Source organism: Vidua chalybeata, chromosome 2, assembly GCF_026979565.1.
Source record: "Vidua chalybeata isolate OUT-0048 chromosome 2, bVidCha1 merged haplotype, whole genome shotgun sequence".
Taxonomy (NCBI): Eukaryota; Metazoa; Chordata; class Aves; order Passeriformes; family Viduidae; genus Vidua; species Vidua chalybeata.
In genome coordinates this window covers 20055128-20074276 of record NC_071531.1, presented here as the reverse complement: position 1 = coordinate 20074276, position 19149 = coordinate 20055128, and the positions used below count along the sequence as shown (strand labels likewise).

Sequence of the window (19149 nt, the reverse complement as noted above, 5' to 3'; positions counted from 1 at the left end):
GTGGCTGTGGCCAGGCCACCAAACCTCACCATGGCCTCTCACTGGGGCCAGTTCAGCTTTGCTTTCTGGTCCAGTGCCAGGAGACTGCTTTGAGTTGTATATTGACTGATGGAATTGCACTTCATTTTTCTGTCTTTGGTAATAGGGCAATATAAAAGCAAAAGAAAACAGTCAGGTAAGGAAATATTTTTATTTTACATTCTATTTACCTTTTTTGTTGTTTTTTTTTTTTTTTTAATTCTTATTAAATTGAAAAACTAACTTCTGGAACAGCTCATAGCGTTGTAGGGTACAGATGATGCTACTCTATGAAAGGAACTTAACTTGTTAGGGTTTTGGAGTAAAGTAACTTCTTCACTGTGTTCTTCAGGAAATTGACATGTTGCAAAATGAAGTTGCCTTAAAGGTGCTTTTTAAATGTATCATTTATTGTATTGAAAATATCTGTAATGTTGAAATTGACTAAAAAGGGACTTTTCCTATTAGTTTCATTTTGCATAGAGTTTGTGCTGATAAATCTTAGGTATGATTTTTATATCAGCATATGAGAAGCCTTTTTTTACTTCTCTATTCTGGTAGAAGACTAATTTTCTAAATGAATTTTTTTTTCCTGGCCCTGTGCTGCTTACATCTTTAAATCCTCTTGACAAGCAGAGCAACTGTTGTGCTCCTTCTGCACATGTATAATTAAGAGGCTGATTATATTGCCTCCTAATCTAGATTATCATCCTGAAGAAAAATACATGTTCCTTTTGCAAAAGGAATTGTGAAAGGCAGAGGTGCAACATAATACCATCATAGGGGAGAGCATTACCAATTAATAACTCTATCAGGAGAAGCAGTATTGTGTTCCTTATCACAAGACCATTTTTAAAATTGCATAATTTGTAATACTCAGCCAGTTTTTCCTTGCTTGTGCTTGACAGACATTTTAAGAATCCTGAAATTCCATTTGGTTTAGAGTGTAATAGGCAGTGTTTTTATCCAGGTTTGAGTCTTAGTTTCCAGTTTGTGGAAAATTTTCAAAATTACACTTTTACAGCTTTAAGCCGTTTTCGTGAGGACATTGTAGCATTACTAAGTACACTAACTTAGTAGTTTGTTCACTGTTTTGTGCTAAGATCTCAGAAAATTGATACTGAGCAAGCTGTAGCTGTGACACCAGGTGACAGAGCTGGCTCTGTGGCAGCACACTGTCTGGTCCCGTATCTTTAGAAGATCACTGTAAAGAACTTACCACGTCCAACAGAGTTTATGCTCTGTGTATTCCTCTGGAGATTTGCTTACAGGAAGTAATGAATTGGGAAAATTAGTAGCATTTAATGCCACTCTAGTGGCTCTGCCAGGTAGCACTGAGAGGGTGAACTTCCAAAACAGAGTGAATACTCTTCATACAGAGTTCCTGTTTTAGTCCCACAAAGTTGCTAAACAACACATCGGACCCCAAAAGTGCTTTGTTCACTTTTGTCAATAACAAAACTCTCCCATCTAAAACATCTTTTTATTGCACTTTGGGTCTTGCTGATAAATAGGAAATATCACAGTTCCAATATGAAATGTAGTACAACAGTTGTGGGTGTTCTCAAACAGTATTCTAGAATTAGTGTGGGGATATTTCTTTGGACCATAGCCTTTAAACTTCATGGAAGAATCACCACACCATACCAAAAAAGTTCTAAAGTAGGAATGGTAAAACTGAAGAATTCAAAGATTATGTACTAAAAATATAGTACTTTCAGAAAATTAATTCAAATTTTGAAATAATCGTGATATACAAATAATCATTTTAGTAGATAACTGATAAAGGAGGGAAGAGAAAGGGATTTGCATTTGAAATGAGAACTATGAATTCAAGACAGAAACTTGTGGTTTGCATAACCATATGGAAAATGAAATGAAATTTTATCTGTAAACTTAAATTGGATGATGTCCAAACAAGGAAAAAACCTATGACTGATAGTTATGGATCTATTGTAGCTCTAAAACCCTGTATGTAGCCAACCTGTCTCTCCAAGTAACTTGCTAATATTTCAAAGTAAGAAAATTCCTGCATATTCTGTACAGGAACATAAACCAGTGGCTTAGAGAAGGAAGGAAGGAAGAGGTACTGTCTAGCAGATACCCCATGCTTGCCTTAACTGATAGTTAAAGGCACTTGAGAGATCTTTGTGAAATGTTTTTACTTAGAGTTACTTCATGCAGCTCAGAAAACATGTGAACACAGCAGGAGTCTCTGCAGCTTTCCTCAAATAATGAAATGGGAATTTTAGGTCTTTTACTGTGGAGTTATCTAACTTCCTGCACTTCAGTCTTATTCATGCTCCAGAAACTCCCTAATGTAAAAAGCTGTGGTTCTTCCCTCTCTTGAGTGGCTCAAGAGGTATCAACCTCAGCCCACATCAGCACAATGTCACAGCTGCTAATATCTTGCTGTGTGGTGTGGACCCAGACCAACTCAAATAGGCTATTGCTAGCCCATGTCTGCCTTCCTGTATCTTGGCAAGAATGAATGTGTTGTTCTCCACAGTTCATTAGAAACTGAGTGCTGTTCAGCTTAGTGGGAGGAAGCTGAGAGTTTTGGGATGGGCTCCCAAAAGGTACATCTGCAGCTCTATCAATCAAGAAAAATTCAAGAACACTAGTGCAACTTTGCTCCAAATTCCTGTCAGCTTCATGTCTTTCTGATGTATCTGTGTAGTGCTTTTCAAGTGCTTGTGAAGGTACAGACCCTTGTTTCTGAAACACAAGATGAACATTAGCAGGAGGAACTGAGACATGGGAATTCAGGCTTCTCATAGTGCTTAGCTGTTATTGAGGTAAAGAAACAAAGAGCAACACAGGAAGCATGGGAGTAGCTGTCTAATAAAAACACAGTAGACTTGTACTGACTGAGCTGCTTAGTAAAAGACTTGCAATACATTCTTAATCTCAACAGTCCTTAATGATGATATTTAGTAATAATACACTCTCTTAATATTAAAAGCAAGCACATAAAAGCAAAAGCTCTGAGTCTACTTTTAGGAATACCATTTCTTTTACTTGTTAAAAGGAGCATTAGAGTTATTAGTAAAGATAGTAAGGTTCATCTTCAGGAGCTGAGATTGGACACGTACTTCAAAACAACTAATTAACTGGTCTTCAGGTCCATAGCTAGCTAAATAAAAAACTCCAGAGGTTTACAAATTGGTCATTACAGTATCTGATGTTTAGCTCACAGAGTGGATATGCAGTCTTGTAGTATTTAAGTGCTTGAAATAGGTAATCCAGAAACCTCCCTGTTAAGCAAGGAGTATCCCAATATGAACATCTGTACAGAGAAGCAGTCCAAATTCTCCCAGGTTAATTCAGAGAACTCTGGAAAGCAGAAGGATCTCCAGTTGCTGCTTTAGTCAGACCTTCAAATTTCTTTTATTATGATAAATAAAATTCTACTAAAAGGTTTTCCTACAATTTAGAGTGCAAAAATTACTGAATTTGGAGATAATTTAAATACAGTGCAAACAAAATTTTTCAGTATGCCACTGTTGCTGCACACTATGTAATACAGTATGTGATTTAAATTTTATCATTCAGAAGATAGATTGTTTCTCTGGTGTTTTTAGTGACTTAAAGGCAGTCTTTAATCATCTGTCAGTTATCAAGATGAGCAAGTACAACAACTCCTTTGCAATGTGGTATTTTTGAACATTCAACCCCCTGCCAACACTGACATCCTAAACTGGTTTGCTCAGACATGAATTTTTCATGAGTGTGGTTGCATGCTGCTGGAATACAGGCTTCTAAGAAGCGGTCATATTCGCTGGCATGGGCAGCAGTGGGAGACAAGAAGCTCTGTGTATGATGCTTGTGTGCACACACAGTGGTCCCACCACCAATGTCAGAAAATAGTGCAATTATAAATTTTCTCCTGTGTCGCAAGAATTATTGTACAGACGTTTTTCCCAAAATTCCACTCATACTTGAGTGAGTGCTGCACAGTGAAGTTGTGGATGGTGCTGCCTGAGCAGAGTGTGTCTTTTAAGAAGTGCATCTGCACAGACGACAGATACTTTTGCCAAACAGAAATACAGATGTTTGTCAAACTGAGTAGTTTTGTCGTAGTAAAATACACATTTTTTATTTGGGAAAAGCAGCTAATTGTGTGAATAATGTTTGGATATGTCTTAATTTTTTAAAGTGTTTGAAGTTATGTGCCTGCTCCTAGAGCTAAATTAGGCCAGTACCATGTGTATTGCAATAAAACTTATGAAAAAAGGCCTGCAAAGTAAAGCCAATTTGGAAAATGTCCATTTAGAGTAATAAGCATAGTCAAACTTTTAAATATAAGAATTCTTGAGCACTACGTTACAATTTACTCTTAAATCCATGCAGCTTTTTGAAGCTTCTGTTTGTGTAAATTTACAATCCATTATGATTTTAGAGCATTAATTGATAATTCACAGCACAATCCTGCAATTTCTTAAGAAAAAATGACCTTTGTCATTGACCCAGTATAATTATTTTAATTTGTTAATTATCTCTCATTAATCCTAGGAAGAATTAAGCCTCTGACATATAGAAAAGGTGTCAGGATACTCACAGAGATGCCAAAAATGGTTGCATGTCTAATTCCTATGGTAAATTTTTCATGAGGAGGGAATTTCTTCTAATGTTCTGTGATGTTGTACAGTAATGAGGTTTTAAGGAATGGTCTATAGAATAAACTACACAAAATGAAGAATTTGAAATTATGAACATCTAGGCTTGTTTAGAAAAAAAGGAATATTTCTTTTAAAGAAAATTTTGGGTTTGCTGGGGAGAGGGGATTTTGTTTAGCTTTTTTTTTTTTTTTTTGTTGTTGTTGTTGTTGTTGTTGTTGTTGTTGGCTTTGCTTGGTTGGTTTTAGTTTTTTTGTTAGATCTGAAATATATGGTGACAGAGTACTGATGGCTAGGGGAAGAAGGGCAGGGATGCCATAATGAGATTGATGCCTGGGGTGTAAATTGCTATGGATTAGATCCTCTCCACAGAACTGAATTTTGCTTTTTTTCAAGTTCCCAACTCAGAACAGACTTAAGATATTGGTGCTTAACTCTGATTACATGAATGTTTCATGCCCTCAGTCAAGTATGTGCCTTAGGAAGGCAGATGAATACTATTCCATCTTGTCAATAAATTGCATAAAACCCTGGTGGTTTTTTATTGACATGCTCTTTTTATTACTGGAGCATCATGAGAGATTTGCATTGGTTGCATTAGCAGTCTTGCCTCCAGAGAAGTAGCCCCTGTCTGACCATACCAGGCAGCTCAGATACTGCAAGCTGGCAAAAGTGGACCTCAGCAAGTAGAAACTGCCGTACAGTCCTTTGCAACTTGCTTTGTGAACTGTGTTTGGTAATTTCAGGAGCAATTACATTGCAGTTCCTGCCCTAGAAAAATATATTTAATGCTGTATTTAGTGTTTGCTTCTTCATCTTTTCAAGTTTGACTTCTGGGTCAAAGTGGAGTGAGGGAAGCTCTCTTCCTTTACTGAGACAGTAGTAATAAACAAGAACAGAAGACAAATTAAGGGCAAGGTTACCCAGACCTTTTTTGTTTCTATAATAGGCTTTTTTTTTTCTTGAGGGTCATCCCGCTTGCTTCCGAGTTTTTGCTGCTCTAAGAATGAAGAATTGAAATGGTGTGCAGAGTGCACAGCAAAACGTGGCTTTCTTACAGTGGGAGCAGATATCTGCATCTATTCAGTTTGAAGTACTACATACTTAGAGTAAATGGGGTTGTGTAAATTATATAAAGATGAATCAAGACAACTTCAGGTTTTATTGACTTTTAGCACTGGGGTGGGGGAGGAAGGGATAAATATGTCGTCTTCTTTGAACTTGGCTTTAAATATTTGAATTATTGAGGAAGATGGTGGCAAGGAACAGCTTCAGTCTGTAATTTGGATACTCTCTGAATGTGCATGTCAATTCTGAACTGAGATCAAAAGTTAATGTAAAGAACAAAATCTGTTGTTAAGGTTAAAAGTACTCAAATTTTAGGAGGAGCCTGACCCTTCTTTTGAAGTCTTTTGTTTGTTTTCTTTGCAGAGGAGTTGAGGAAATCAACAAAGACCTACTTTAAAATTCAGCACCTTACTGAGCCTCTTTTTTCTTTAAAGTTGAATAATTTTGCAAAACTGAGAAATCTCACTGAAGAAATTACTGTCAATTATTTTGAAAGCAGGTCATTCTCATTGTTTGCTAGATTTTTGTTTAGATGTGTAGTGTTATGTTCTGTTCACTATATAGTGGGTTCTTAAATACTTCTGCAGTAACTATTACAAATAACTTTTACTTTTGGGATAACATCACATTTCCAGCAATGTGATTACAAGAATCATTGGGAAATGTTATACTTTCTCACTGTCTAAGAAGTGAGCATTTGTGCAATGACAAAAATGGAGGCTCCTAAACAGCAGCTGTGATTAAAAGCAAATAATGGTATGTGTTAGTCAAGCATTCTGTTAAAAATGGGCTGTTCAAGAGCAAGTATTTAAAATGGAAACCTAACACTCTGTAAAATTCCTGTGGGTTTTGGCAGACCGATCGTAATGCTTTTTGAAACTAACACACGGTGAAGCAGTTGTTTTTCTGTTGCTGGGTCTTAATCAGTGCTACCTGTGTCTTAAAAGTGTAGCTTTTTCTTTTTTTTTTTTTTTTAAACCACAGCAATCTGTAGATATAGTCATAGATGCAAGATAAATTTTTGTAAAAGATCACATTTAGACTGATAGACTGAATGAAATAGTTTAAATTTATTTTTGGTATGTATATTGTTGCCATCCACTATGTCTTTGATCTCTGTCTCTCAGACCTGTTGAAGTCCTTCACAAACAAACTGCAAGTTGATTAAACTGGTCTTTTCCTTTTTTAATTAATGCACAGTCCTATCTACATGATCATACAGACACATTCAGGGTTTTTTTAAATTTGGTTTGTCAGTAACTCCTACCCTTTCCCTAATTATGTGGTGATTTTGTAGGCTGTTGGATTGCATTTAGTCTGTTTTTGTCAAGGGCACATTGGCAAACGATGTCATTATTTTCCTGGGATGGACAGGAAGGCAGAAAGATAAACCAGCGTTGTTGAAAGCATATGATAGTTGCAAGGTAAAAAACTTTGAACCTTATGATCAGAAAGATTACTTTGTCAGGTCATATTTTTCCTCTTGGAAGTCTGTTCCTGTTATCACTTTGAATAGATAAAACACAAGTTGTTTCTAGGCATAACCTCTTTGTAAACCATTCTTATCGTTGTTTGTAAGAGCTGAGAGTACAAAAATGTAGACCTATAAAAATGCTTAATGTTAACTGCACAGATTGCATACATAAACAGCCTATATATATAGTCACCCATAAGTAAACTTGGGCAAATAAATATGGATAATCCAGCCCTATCAACCTTCTCAGCTAGGAGGTTTTTAGAATAAATAAGCTACATATAGAGAAAGCAGTTCTCTTTTGGCCAGCTGGCTGTTTCTTTCATAGCACAATTATTCACTCCATTCTTATACAGATTATTCTGTCATTTGGAAGGGGAAAAAAAAAAAGATAGCAAAATATGTTTTAAAACAGTGTAAGGCATCTGTGACTACAGATGGGCCCTCTGGAATGGATGTGCCATTAGCTTCTGTAAAATGTAAAACCAAATTCATGGCTAAAAGTAAGTGGGAGATATTTCTCAGTAATTTTTGTATAAGTTGTGTACAGATTGTCTGAATGAATGCTGTACCAAACAGCAGTAGGAAAGTGTTTAGATCTTGATGTGCTACGAAAAAAAAAAAATCAAAATTTAAGCTATGCTTTGCAAGTGTTACTTGGATGTGAGGGAGGGACGGCACTGGAGTTGTTTAGTTTCAGGATTAACACTACAAACAGGCTTCTGCCATCAGAATCTTCCAGAATCTTCAGTCACTCCAATCTTTTCCATTCTTGTTTTGGCCTTATTCTTACTCCAGGTAAGCTGGGTCTGTTTTGGCTTTCCTCTGGCCTGGGTGCCAGTTTAGGGTTGTAGGGACTGGAAGAGCTAGGAAGCTTCCCTGAGGGTTTTGTGGTGCCCTAGAGGAGCTCTTGCATACAAAGATTTCCAAAGACTACAGTTTGTCTGTATTTAGTTGCTTTGTAGATGTGAATATATGCGGGCATGCTGCTCTGGCATATATCCAAATATTGTTTAGAAGCTGTAAAATGTAATTAGTAAAGCTTAGGTGCTAATGGCAAAAGACCAGCTAAGTACTTGACACTCAACAGCACCCCCCCTTTATTTATTTATTTTTTTTTTAAATACATTAGCTCTATGCTTTCTAAACATCAAGGGTTTCTGGGGGTTTGTGGGTTCTGGGTTTTTGTTGGTTTTTCTAAAATTATTATTAATTTATTTCTAGTAGAATTGTTCAGCAGCGATGAAAAGTTTCCAACTTCTGTTGCTGAAACAATGGAATCACTTTGGAAAAAAAAGCTTCAAAAATAAACAGCTGTTGTTCAGTTTTCTAAAACCTACAAATCTACATGAAGTTTCTCTTCCTGATACTTTTCATCTGGAAATTATCATTAGTTTACTGGGGGGAAGTTTCATTAAATTTTTAACTTCAAGTACTTTAATTGGCCTATAGTCCATAACAGCCCTGTGATTCAAAGAAACAGATATAATAACAGTAACCTCTTTAGATATAGTAACTGATGATTTGTAATTGGAAATATTTTATCACAGGCTTATGGTAGTAGGTATTGTTTTGAATGTAGGTTGAACTAAAATATTAATGAGTTTATGTATGAATTGTTGAAAAGGGAAGTAGTGGATGTGTTACCATACTTCTTAAGCATTTCTGGCATGAGGAACTCTGAAGTTAGGTTTCAGCCTGGAGTCAGTTTTTACAGCTGTAATAAATCCCCCACAAAAATTGCCTGTTCTAGTGGAAGTGACGGCAGCCCTTTGTCAAAACAGTGGCATGGACACCGTTGTGAAAACTGAATAAATACTTAAAGAACTGTACCAACTTTCAAAATATTATGCTTTTTTTCAAGCAAAAAACAAAGAAGAAGGGAAAAGATTACTGGGTAAATATGCAAATATTTAAATACACTTAATAACTTAAATATACTTAATAACAAGCAATTAGAAAAGGCTGTGATAGACCATGTCCTGTTATTGGACTCTGCCCTTTAAAAAAATGTTTCCATTTTGATTTTTAAGATTCACTTGTTGACAGAAGGGAGGGCTTCTGCCAGCTCAAGATCTGTACAGCTCAATGGGGGACACTTTAAAAGAGCAGCTGGGTGAGGGGGATTTCTCTGTCTATTCAGTGATTTTGTGACAGTGACCATGAACTGTTTCCCTCAGGTCTAGGGAAGAAATAAATTGCTGTTAGGGAAATACATTGCCCTGGACTAAGCATTCCTAAAATTTAATGTTGTTTGCTGTAATGTTTAAAGATAATCTCAGGAAGAGCACATATTGGGCAATGGCTGTGAGGTGTGAATTTATGATACCAGGCAAAAGGGAAGTTCTGGCTTCTGTGCTAAGAATGGTGTCACCAAATGCAGCAGACACCCACCTGCCTGATTGAAGTGCAGCAATTGCCAAGTTAATAATATTGGATAGTATTGCACAGGCACAGAGTTTGCAAGTTGGTAGCTCATCATTAAGTTGTTTTTTTTAATATTGGTGGTGTTTAAAGTTCATGTTGAGTAGTTAATGCTGATTGTTTAATCTGCAGTGTGTGGGAAGAGGTGGTTCAGGGTTACAGGGTTAATGTGAAGGTTTGTGTGGAATTCCTTGCTTTGTTGCAGCCATGCTTTGTTTTGGGCCTTGTTTCCATATATGCTTCTGAGCCTATCTGTAAAATGGGGCTGGAGTTTCTTCCCTGCCAGGTGTCCTTCCAACAGTCTCTTTCAAAGTCCATGTAGAGTGGGAAGGATGTATAGGAATGTAAAGCCAAATGCATGAGCCTTGCTCATGTGATCCTTACATACACACACACACACACCCATTGTCTTTGGACCAGTTAGGTCCTGCTGGAGTTTGCATCCCTCTTTCATCCTGCCTCAGTTTGAGCCATGAGTGTTGCTGGTGAATGCCACCTTTGCCACTCAAGAATGCATTTGCAGAATGTATAGCTGGAGTTAGGTCAGATCTGTTACTTTTCTGTTCATTCCTTAGTTACACAAATGCCAGGCTTGAACTGTAGAGGTTTTTCTCCTTTGTTTAACTCTTTGTAAATCAAAATAATTGACACTTTCCACATTTTATTTGTTCTGAAGATCTTCTACAAAGATTGTTAGGTTTGTGGAAAAACTCTATTAGATACTCATAATACAAACAACCACGGAAACATTTCTTGGCTGTACAAGAAATGAATTATGATAAAATAGTTTATCACAGCTGATAGCAGAATGCTGATAAGTGGTGCTGTTTTTTCCTGTGTTTGTCTGTGAGTTTGGGTTTCCATCCCGTCTCCCACCCTGTCCAAAGAGAGTGTGGACAAGAAACTGTTGGCTTTGTAAACAAAACTAGATCTCTCATATGACACAGCATTTCCCCAACCTGTCTCCTGCTTGTTTATACAGGTGCCTATAGAGGAATGTGGGTATTTTAAGTAAAGCATTGGACCTGATAAACACAGAAGTGAAGGGGTCACATGCTAGAATTGGTGCTCCCCATCAAAACTGCAGCAATTCAAAACTGGAAAGATAGGCCATTATTTTTCTCTTTCTGTTTATTACCAACAGGGGGAATACAGACTTGTAAGTATCCTTTGAATATGTGTATCTAGCTGTTAGACATTTTCTCCATGTTTCAAGGCTCTATCTTTTTTTTACAAAAAGAATTTCATGTACTATATTTACGTGTGTGTTGTTTTTTCAACAATTTTTTTAAAATCCTCATATCTACATTTTGAATCAGTGTTTCTTCCTGTTTTGTGGATGTGATATAACCAAAAATAAATTTGGGAAGATGTGACAATTAGTGTAGATACTGTTATGATGGCAAAGTCTGCACTCACAATCCTTCCTGGTGCATAGATCCCTAAGTTTGCTTTTGCTCTTGGCTGTAGGGAGGTCATCAGGGACAGCAGGGTGAGAAATGGAGACTGTCTAAGCAGATGCTTTTGGTCAACAAACATCCTTTTCATCTCCTTTTGGAAACACTTTCTTTGGTAGCATACCAACATCACTGCTAAGGATAGGAAGTCAACATGTTTACACTTGTTAATTTAGCACAGTATGAGGGTATGATTTTGTAGTACATAACAAAAGTATGGTTTGAGGGCATCTCTAGAACCCTTGCTCATTCAAGATAAGCTGTGTAACCATGTGTTTATTGAAGGCTTATGCCTGTTCTTTATAAGAAAATAAGGTGTTGATTATTCTATGTCTTTTGTTTCTTACTATTGTTATAGAAATGCTAAGATGTGTGTGCTTATGGGAATTCAGTTCCTGCTAGGTTACATCCAGTCATGTCTGCCAGCTGACAGTGACTGAGGAAGATCTCTTCTTCATGACTGTTCTTGAAAGACATCTTAAAACCTCCCTCTGCATTTTCAAGGCTTTATTTCCAGCTATTGACCTAGCCTTTCTGGGCACCTGAAATCCTAAAAGAAATTGATGCTAGGTAGATAAGTAATACAGACTTCAGTCTTAAAAGTTGGGCTTAATCCTAAACACAACATAGCACAGCTGTCTCTGAAGATGGTGAGTGAAATACATTTGTGGTTGAGGTGTGACAAATAATGACATTTTTGAGTGTATTTGCTAGTTCTAAAATGTTTATGTATTTTGGTTGGTATCTACGCTTCTAGTTAAGGCCTGATAAGATGGAAAGTTATTCAATGGTGAATAAAGACAGTAAGTATTAAAACTAATAAAACAGAAGAAAACCTGAAGTAAAGGTTGGAATGGCATTGTCCAGTTTTGCACAAAGAAGGCCAGTTAATATAGCCAGTTAAAGCGGCCTTTTCCTTATGGATATTTTTGGCTGTGTTTCTTTATATGTGTGCAGAGCCTAATGTTTTTAGTTGTTATGACTAAAGGAAGGACTTCTAGTGTAACAAAAGAAACTGTATTTTTCCTGTCCAACTTTCCCATTTCCACTTAAAAGTGTATTGTCAAGTAGAATCATATCTGTACAACCATGAGGGAATCGGAGTATGAAAGGTTTATGTTTAAATTTATTCAGTTTGAAAAGACTTGTACTGTGAATGGATGTGTAGTTTTTATTCTCATCTGTAGGTGATCATAAAGCCACTTGAAGTTTTAGTGAGGATGGCTTCAGCTTTGTGTTTAGGTTTCGATTTTTTAAATACTTTTTGAGGTTTGTTTTTATTAATGTTGTTTTGGACAGCCAGAGTCTCTTTGGAAAGCTTGCTTTGTGTGGAATGTGTAGTTTCCCTGATGAAATTAAAACTCTGAGGGGGTAACTGAATACTCCCTGCTGTCAGTGCATTGCCAGCCTGAAGAAAAAACAAACATGCTTACTGAGAACAATGAACATTCCTTCAAATCCTAGGAGACAGATTTTTGCCCCCTACCCCCCCTTTTATTTTTTTTTTTTAACAGATAAAAACAGTCCTGTCAAAGTGTTTTGGGGCCCAGGGGCATCTCAGCCTTGTCATTATGTTTGGGTGCTTGCTTGGGGCATAAGGGCTGCAAATAGTTTGTCATCTACATTTGGAATTTAAAGTGTCCTCCAAGATACTTTCCCTCTCTGCCCCTGCCATGTGTGTCCCATCCCAGCACTCACCCTCTGCCTTGACCTTCCTGCAGCAATTCTAGTGATTTAGCTCTGAGATTTCCTTAATGGATTTTGTGTCACTTTTCTAACCTACTTGGGCTTCAGATATGTGTCCCAGGCTGCCTGTTCTCTTGTTCTGCTCTGCCTGATTTCAGTGTCCCTTATACGACAGATGCTCTACACTTGATGTCTCTGAACTGAAATCTTTACTTACATCTAAGCAATTTCCACTGCTACTCCCTTGTTTCCAACCTAAATGAAGATTTTCATTGATAATTTGGTATTCTTGTAAATTCTTGATGCTCAGTGGATATGTGAGCAGGTTGGAGGATGGGTCATAACTTGAAAACTAGATGTATGGGGATGTAGAAACTTGCTCTGTCTTTAATTATCTGGGTTTTTTTAAAGATAAGAGGTTCTGTAAATAAAGTTTATTGATTACTATTAATAATGAGTGTTTTAGAATGGGATATAAGGCTAAGCATTTTTCATAGTATTCTTTTTTGACTTAGGTTTACAGGCCTGATGATTTTTAAGAACATCTATCATGAACTTATATAAAGAGAGCTTTTATGTGCCTGCAATGAGATTGAGTGCTCTATGAGATCATCCTAAAGTACTTTCATCAAGAGATACTGCTTTTTTTATTAGGTTATTTAATTTATATTTTTGTTGCTGGACTCTTTCTAAAACCTGTACTGGAAGCTTCAGAATTCATGAAGTTGCTTTCCTCTGGATTTATCTCATTGCTGACTGACTTTGGTGCCTCAGAAGAAGGCAGTTGTTTATGAAGCTGTCGGCAGTTGGGGTGATTACAAGGAATTACTCTTTGTAAATTTGCTGGCATCTAATAATGTGGGACTCAAAGATACTGTAGGCAATGTAAAATATAATGAAGACATAAATGAAAGTCTTTGAAGGTAAAGTGACAGATGCATGGGAAGATGTGGGATATGGATTATGAGCAAGTGAGGGAACAATAAAATTAAATACATAGATAATGAAGCCAAGCGACTCAGAAGCCAGAGGCTGTGTTGAAAGCAAAGGAGATAGGAAGAAACTAGAAAGCCAAGGGATTGAATTGCAAAGTGTTCAATACCTACAGCTATATTTAGAATCATAGACTTGTTTCGTTTGGAAAATAGCTTTAGGATCATAGAATCCAGCTGTTAATCTAGTTCTGCCCAGTCCACCACTAAACCATGTACTGAAGTGCCCCATCTTTTAGAGGGATGGTCCCCACACATCCAGTGAAGGATAAAGATTTTCCTTAGCCCTCCAATGCTTGCTTATGTATTTATGAAAATATTTTTATTGTCTTTTACAGTAGTATCCAGATTGAATTCTAGCTGGGCTTTGGGCCTTCTAATTTTCTCCTTGCATAACCTCATAACATCCTTGTAATTATTGTTTGAAATCAGTTCAAACTGTTGGTACTTGTTAATCTGTCTGATCAAGCTTGTGAGATTCGTTTTAAATTTTGAAAATGGGTAACTTTTAATTTTTTAACTTAGTAGGGGTGGGAATTAAAAAAGCCTGAATCTTTAACTTACCTTGTGTTTTTGCCACATGTTATGAATAGTTGTATAAAATTTTAATACATTCAAGAGATGCCTGTGGCAGCAAAATAATCTTCCAGTGAATTTCCCTTAGTATCACTGTGTTTTAAAGCCAGAGCTGTTAATTAGCTGTATGGATGGTAAATTTTCAGGTATTTTCCTAAATGTTATGTTCCTGATGAAAATACCTTAGTTTTCTGGACCAGCTGTTAAGCAGTATTTTGGGATTTCATTGCATGCCAGCTCTTTGGAGTTGGCTGTGTGTTAATGTTATTGACAAAATGGTTAATATTATTGGCTGCCTCCTCTAGAGAACCAGATTTTTAGATGCCTGCCCAAAGCTCTATTTGCAAGTCTGATTACATGTGCGGTATTGAGCAGAGGTCAAGATGGCAGATGCTTGTCACAGAATCACGGAATGGAACAAGTGGGAAGGGAACACAGTGGATCATCTGGTCCAAACTCCCTGCTCAAGCAGGGTCATCCAAGAGCACAGATTTGCATCCGGACAGTTCTTGAAATCTCCAGTGAAGGGAGACCCCACAACCTCTCTGGGCAACCTGTTCTAGTGCATGCACAGCAAAGAAGTTCTTCCTTACATTCCCAAATTTCCCTTGAGTTTTTTAGCTTTCTCAGGAGATTTCCTCTCTTTTATTTCTTTCCTATTCTAATTGTCTCTGTATAGTTACTATTTCTTTATAGTGATTTTTAATGTGCCTTCTTAATTATGTTAAGCACTTAATTATTGTATTAATTTTTGTTAAAGCCAGTATTGAAAGCATATTAGTTTATTTTAAAGGTGGCACTATGCAACCTATATAATTCTACTATTTGTTACACACTTTTTTTTTTCCCCCAGATAGAAGATGGGAGCAAAGCTGCAGCTGTGGACAAGTTACTGGCTGGGGATGAAATTGTTGGCATCAATGATGTGGGCCTGTCTGGCTTCCGACAAGAAGCAATCTGTCTGGTGAAAGGCTCACATAAGACGCTGAAGCTCGTAGTGAAAAGGTAAACTTGTGTCATTAGCTGGAACACCAAATGCCTTTCAGCCCATAAGCTACTGAGCAACTAAATTTGCCAAGATTTGGCAAGTTAATGACTTTCATTCAGTGTTATTAATGTGCATATTATGTGGTGTTCAACTTGTCCTTAAACACAGACTTTTTATGGAAGAAGATGTGGAGAGAGGCAGCCTTTTGATCAGAGCAAAACCCAAGGCATATATTCTGTGAGTGCTGTTGTGATGTGATGAGTCAGGACACTGCCTCTGTCCTCCTGAGGTGCAGTGCCCAAAGCACTGCAGGGCTGTCAGCCCTGCTTCCCTGCCTTCGGTGTGCAGACACTGGGCAATACTCTTTAGTGCATCTGCCACATGAGCCAGTTGTGCTGTGAGGAGCGGGTTACATGGGAAGCTTTTGGAAAAGCATTTACTCACTCTGAAAGTATTTGAGGTCTCAAGCATTTCATAAGTAGTTTGCATAAAGAATGCTTTCAGTTGGTTATTAGTGAAGGGAAAAAGTGAAGCGATTTATCAGAACGCATTTATGGTATGAAAACTTTTTGACATTTTGATTTGTCACTTTTAAGTTCACACAACTTTTACTAACTTGAGTTAAAAATAATTTTCATAATTATTTTTGACAGAAGTGAACAAATGTTAATGTAGGCTAAATCTTGTAATTGCTGAAAAAATTCCTATCAAGAAATCTGAATGATCTTTGTTGGTATTTCCTACTCTGGTGTATCAGAACTTTCTAGTTAATTACTTTTATCAAATTATACCAGCCAGTCTTTCATGTGAGAATTTGTTGGAATCAAAAAGGAATCTTGATGCAACACTGAAAATGCTAGGAACTTGAACTTGACAGGTATGATCATCCAGTCCATAAGTGACTGTTTGAGGCTGTCTTAAATGAGGACAGTCTTTTTTGAAATAGCACTGATATGTAAGAGAGGTACAAAAGTGTGCGTTTCACCTTTGGTTTTAGAAAGTATTTTGATAGAAGGAATTAGGGGAACCTGGAGCGCTTTCACAGCTGATAGTTTATATCCTCAACAATAGCTATTTCCAGAAACTCTCACCAAATTTTTGTAGCATTGGAGCTAATAAATGCAAAATAAAACACATTCACAGCTACTATAAATCATGTTGATGTTCAGCAGTTCCAACTTGCACTGGCTATTCCAGTAAAAGCACTTGTTGGCAGAGGTTACATAAGTTATTCCTGTCAGAGAAAGGGAGAACTTCAGGGTTGAGAAGTTTTATAGACACTGAAGAATCTGCCAAGACAGCAAGTCTTAATTACCAAGAAAAGCTTTAGACCGAGTAGAAAGATTCCCTCTCTTGGTGCTTTTCAATTTTATGACAGTAATTTGCTTAGAATCTGTGAATTGTGACCTATCTTTGGAAATGGCAGCAGGTTTGGTGCAGAAATGCCCTCATGAGAAGCGCAGCTGTGTCATTCTTGTTACTCATACCACATGGCTCTCTACTCCCATCTGAAAGGAGGTTGCAGTGAGGTGGGGGCCGTTTTCTTCTACTGTGACAGCAGTGAGAGGACAAGAGGAAATGGCCTTAAGATGGGAAAATCACATTAGATAGTAGAAAAAATTTTTCACTGATAGGGTGGTTACGTATTGGAATAGGTTGCCCAGAGAGGTGGTGGAGTCACTCCCTGGTGTTGGAGGCACCTGGATCTGTTGCTGGGTGTTATGTTTTAGTGGTTTAGGGGTTACCATGCTAGTGCTGCGTGGACAGTTGGACTGGATCTTTTAAAGGTCTCTTTCAACATTGATGATCCTATGATTCACTTTGTGCATGTGATTCTGGAGTACTTTGCTACAGCTAATCAAGTGCTGATTTGCTGCTGGGGATTTGTGGCCATTCTCTGCAGGCAGCAGAGTCCCATTGGTGTACATGCCCTTGAGCACTTCGGTGCAAAACGGATGGATTTTCATCAGTCCTTTATCATCCCTCCCCTTTTTCCTTCCTTAGCATGTGTGCAATGGTCAAAAACAAGCTAGCTGGTCTAGCCAAGAGGCTGAAACAGTGGCTGTTGTTAGAGAAAACATTATTGTCTGAAATTCATTAAGAACTTCCATAGCTTCCAAATGAGGCAATAGCCCTTTGGGTCATTGACAAGCCTGCATAATATTAGATAAAATTTCATAAAACTTACTGAATGAAACTAGCTGGGGCTTTTGCCTGGTTTTTCAACTTTGCTCTTTCTCTTGGAAAGTTGCCTTAGGACATCAGTCCTTTGACGGTCAGAATCCTTTTAACTTCCAGTCTCATTTATTCTTGGCCAGCTTGTTCTCATGCTCTGTTGTCACTGTGCTGAAATAACTTTTCCTGTTGGAAGTTGAAATGATGCAGGTTTTTGCAAAAGTCTTGTTGAATGCTTTCTTTCAGAAGTTATGGTTTGAACAACAAGTATTATTTTTGTTTTGTTTGCCCTAAATCTTAGGCTGAATTTTTATGAGTACTTTAAACAGCCATGTCTTTAAGCAAACCAGTTGTTTAGTCTTTGTGTGATCACTCCTGCAGGTCTGGATTGAATTGGATCAGGGAACTGATCTGACTACAAAATTACTTGAGTAAGTAGGTTTTCAGCTGGGTAGAATCACCACTTTTCAGAGGTAGTCTGCATTTTAAGCAATTGCAGCAATCTTCAAATGGCTGCATTTTTAGATCACACTTACTGTTACGTTTTCAGATCCACGCTTACTGTTCCCTGGGGAGATTGGGAATAGTCCTACAATTTCCTTTCATTGTAGAAATAGAAGATGAAGTATTGATCTGCAAGGCTTCTTAGCATCTTTTTGCTCTGTGTCCTTTGTCTAGCACTGTGATGGCTCTCTGTAGCATTGGTTTAACATTTTATTCTCTGTGGGTGTCAGTGTGATAATGTGAAGCACAAAATAGACAGAAGGTTTGAAGTTCAACTCAATCCTGAAGCTTAAGGGAATCTTTGTTTTAATCATGTTGTTCTTGCTATCTGTGAGAATTAATGTGCATAGCCAAGATCTAGATTTTATGTGGAAAACATTTTTTCCTTGGGGTCATTTCTCTTACCTATTTGTATTCTGATCCAGAAGTGAAAAGCAAACTTATAAAAATCTATTATGTTATGAAAAAATTACTTCTTAACAAAATTATTCTGGAAAGTAGAGAACTTTCCTTGCTATAATGCGAGTATAATTAATCAAGGAAAATCACATTTGATTTGTCACTGCTGAGAAGTGTATCCCTGTGAAATTTCTTCTCAAAGCAGTAGAGCCACAGCCTGATCCTATGTTGATCTAACTGTACATAGGAAACAGTAGGAGATGCTATTGTCTGTTTAGAAGTCTAATGTACTTAGAGGGAAGACCAAGGGAAAATGTTTTAGCAAGAGTAATGTGTTTCATTCACAACAATTACTTTGTGTCTATGACAAAGGTTTCTTAAGGGTCTCATGTTTTCTGCAGTGGTAGCTGGCTTCCAAAAAAAATTATGTTTACCTGCTATTTTTAAAGAATATGATTCTTGACTTATTCAAGGAAAATAACACTGGTTTCTTATAAAACTGTCTGAAGTGCCAAATACTCAGCATAAGTATGTTGGCTATCAGCACATGTACTTTGCTGTATTTTCTGGAAACATTGCATAGTTGTGGTCTAAACCAAATCAGGACTGTGCAACTGGCTCAACAATAAATGTGACATTTAGGTGGCTTACATCTATTGATGGTAGAACAAGTGCAGTGTACTTTTGGTCCTGGATTAAAATAGGACTCAGGAGGCTTCATGTTATTTTCTCAAGGGAATTTGTAGAAACAATAGATCTTAATTGTGTG

The 19149-nt window shown here is 37.2% G+C and overlaps 1 protein-coding gene across 3 annotated transcripts in view; it reads left to right on the top strand.

Moving 5' to 3' along the window:
• SHROOM2 (shroom family member 2) overlaps window positions 1–19149 on the top strand; it is a 117290-nt gene that overhangs the window by 31336 nt on the left and 66805 nt on the right. For all 3 annotated transcript variants that reach the window (XM_053935193.1, XM_053935194.1, XM_053935192.1), the window contains exon 2: window positions 15168–15319. In XM_053935193.1, coding sequence (XP_053791168.1) covers window positions 15168–15319 — 152 coding nt within the window. The remainder of the gene's footprint in view (window positions 1–15167; window positions 15320–19149) is intronic.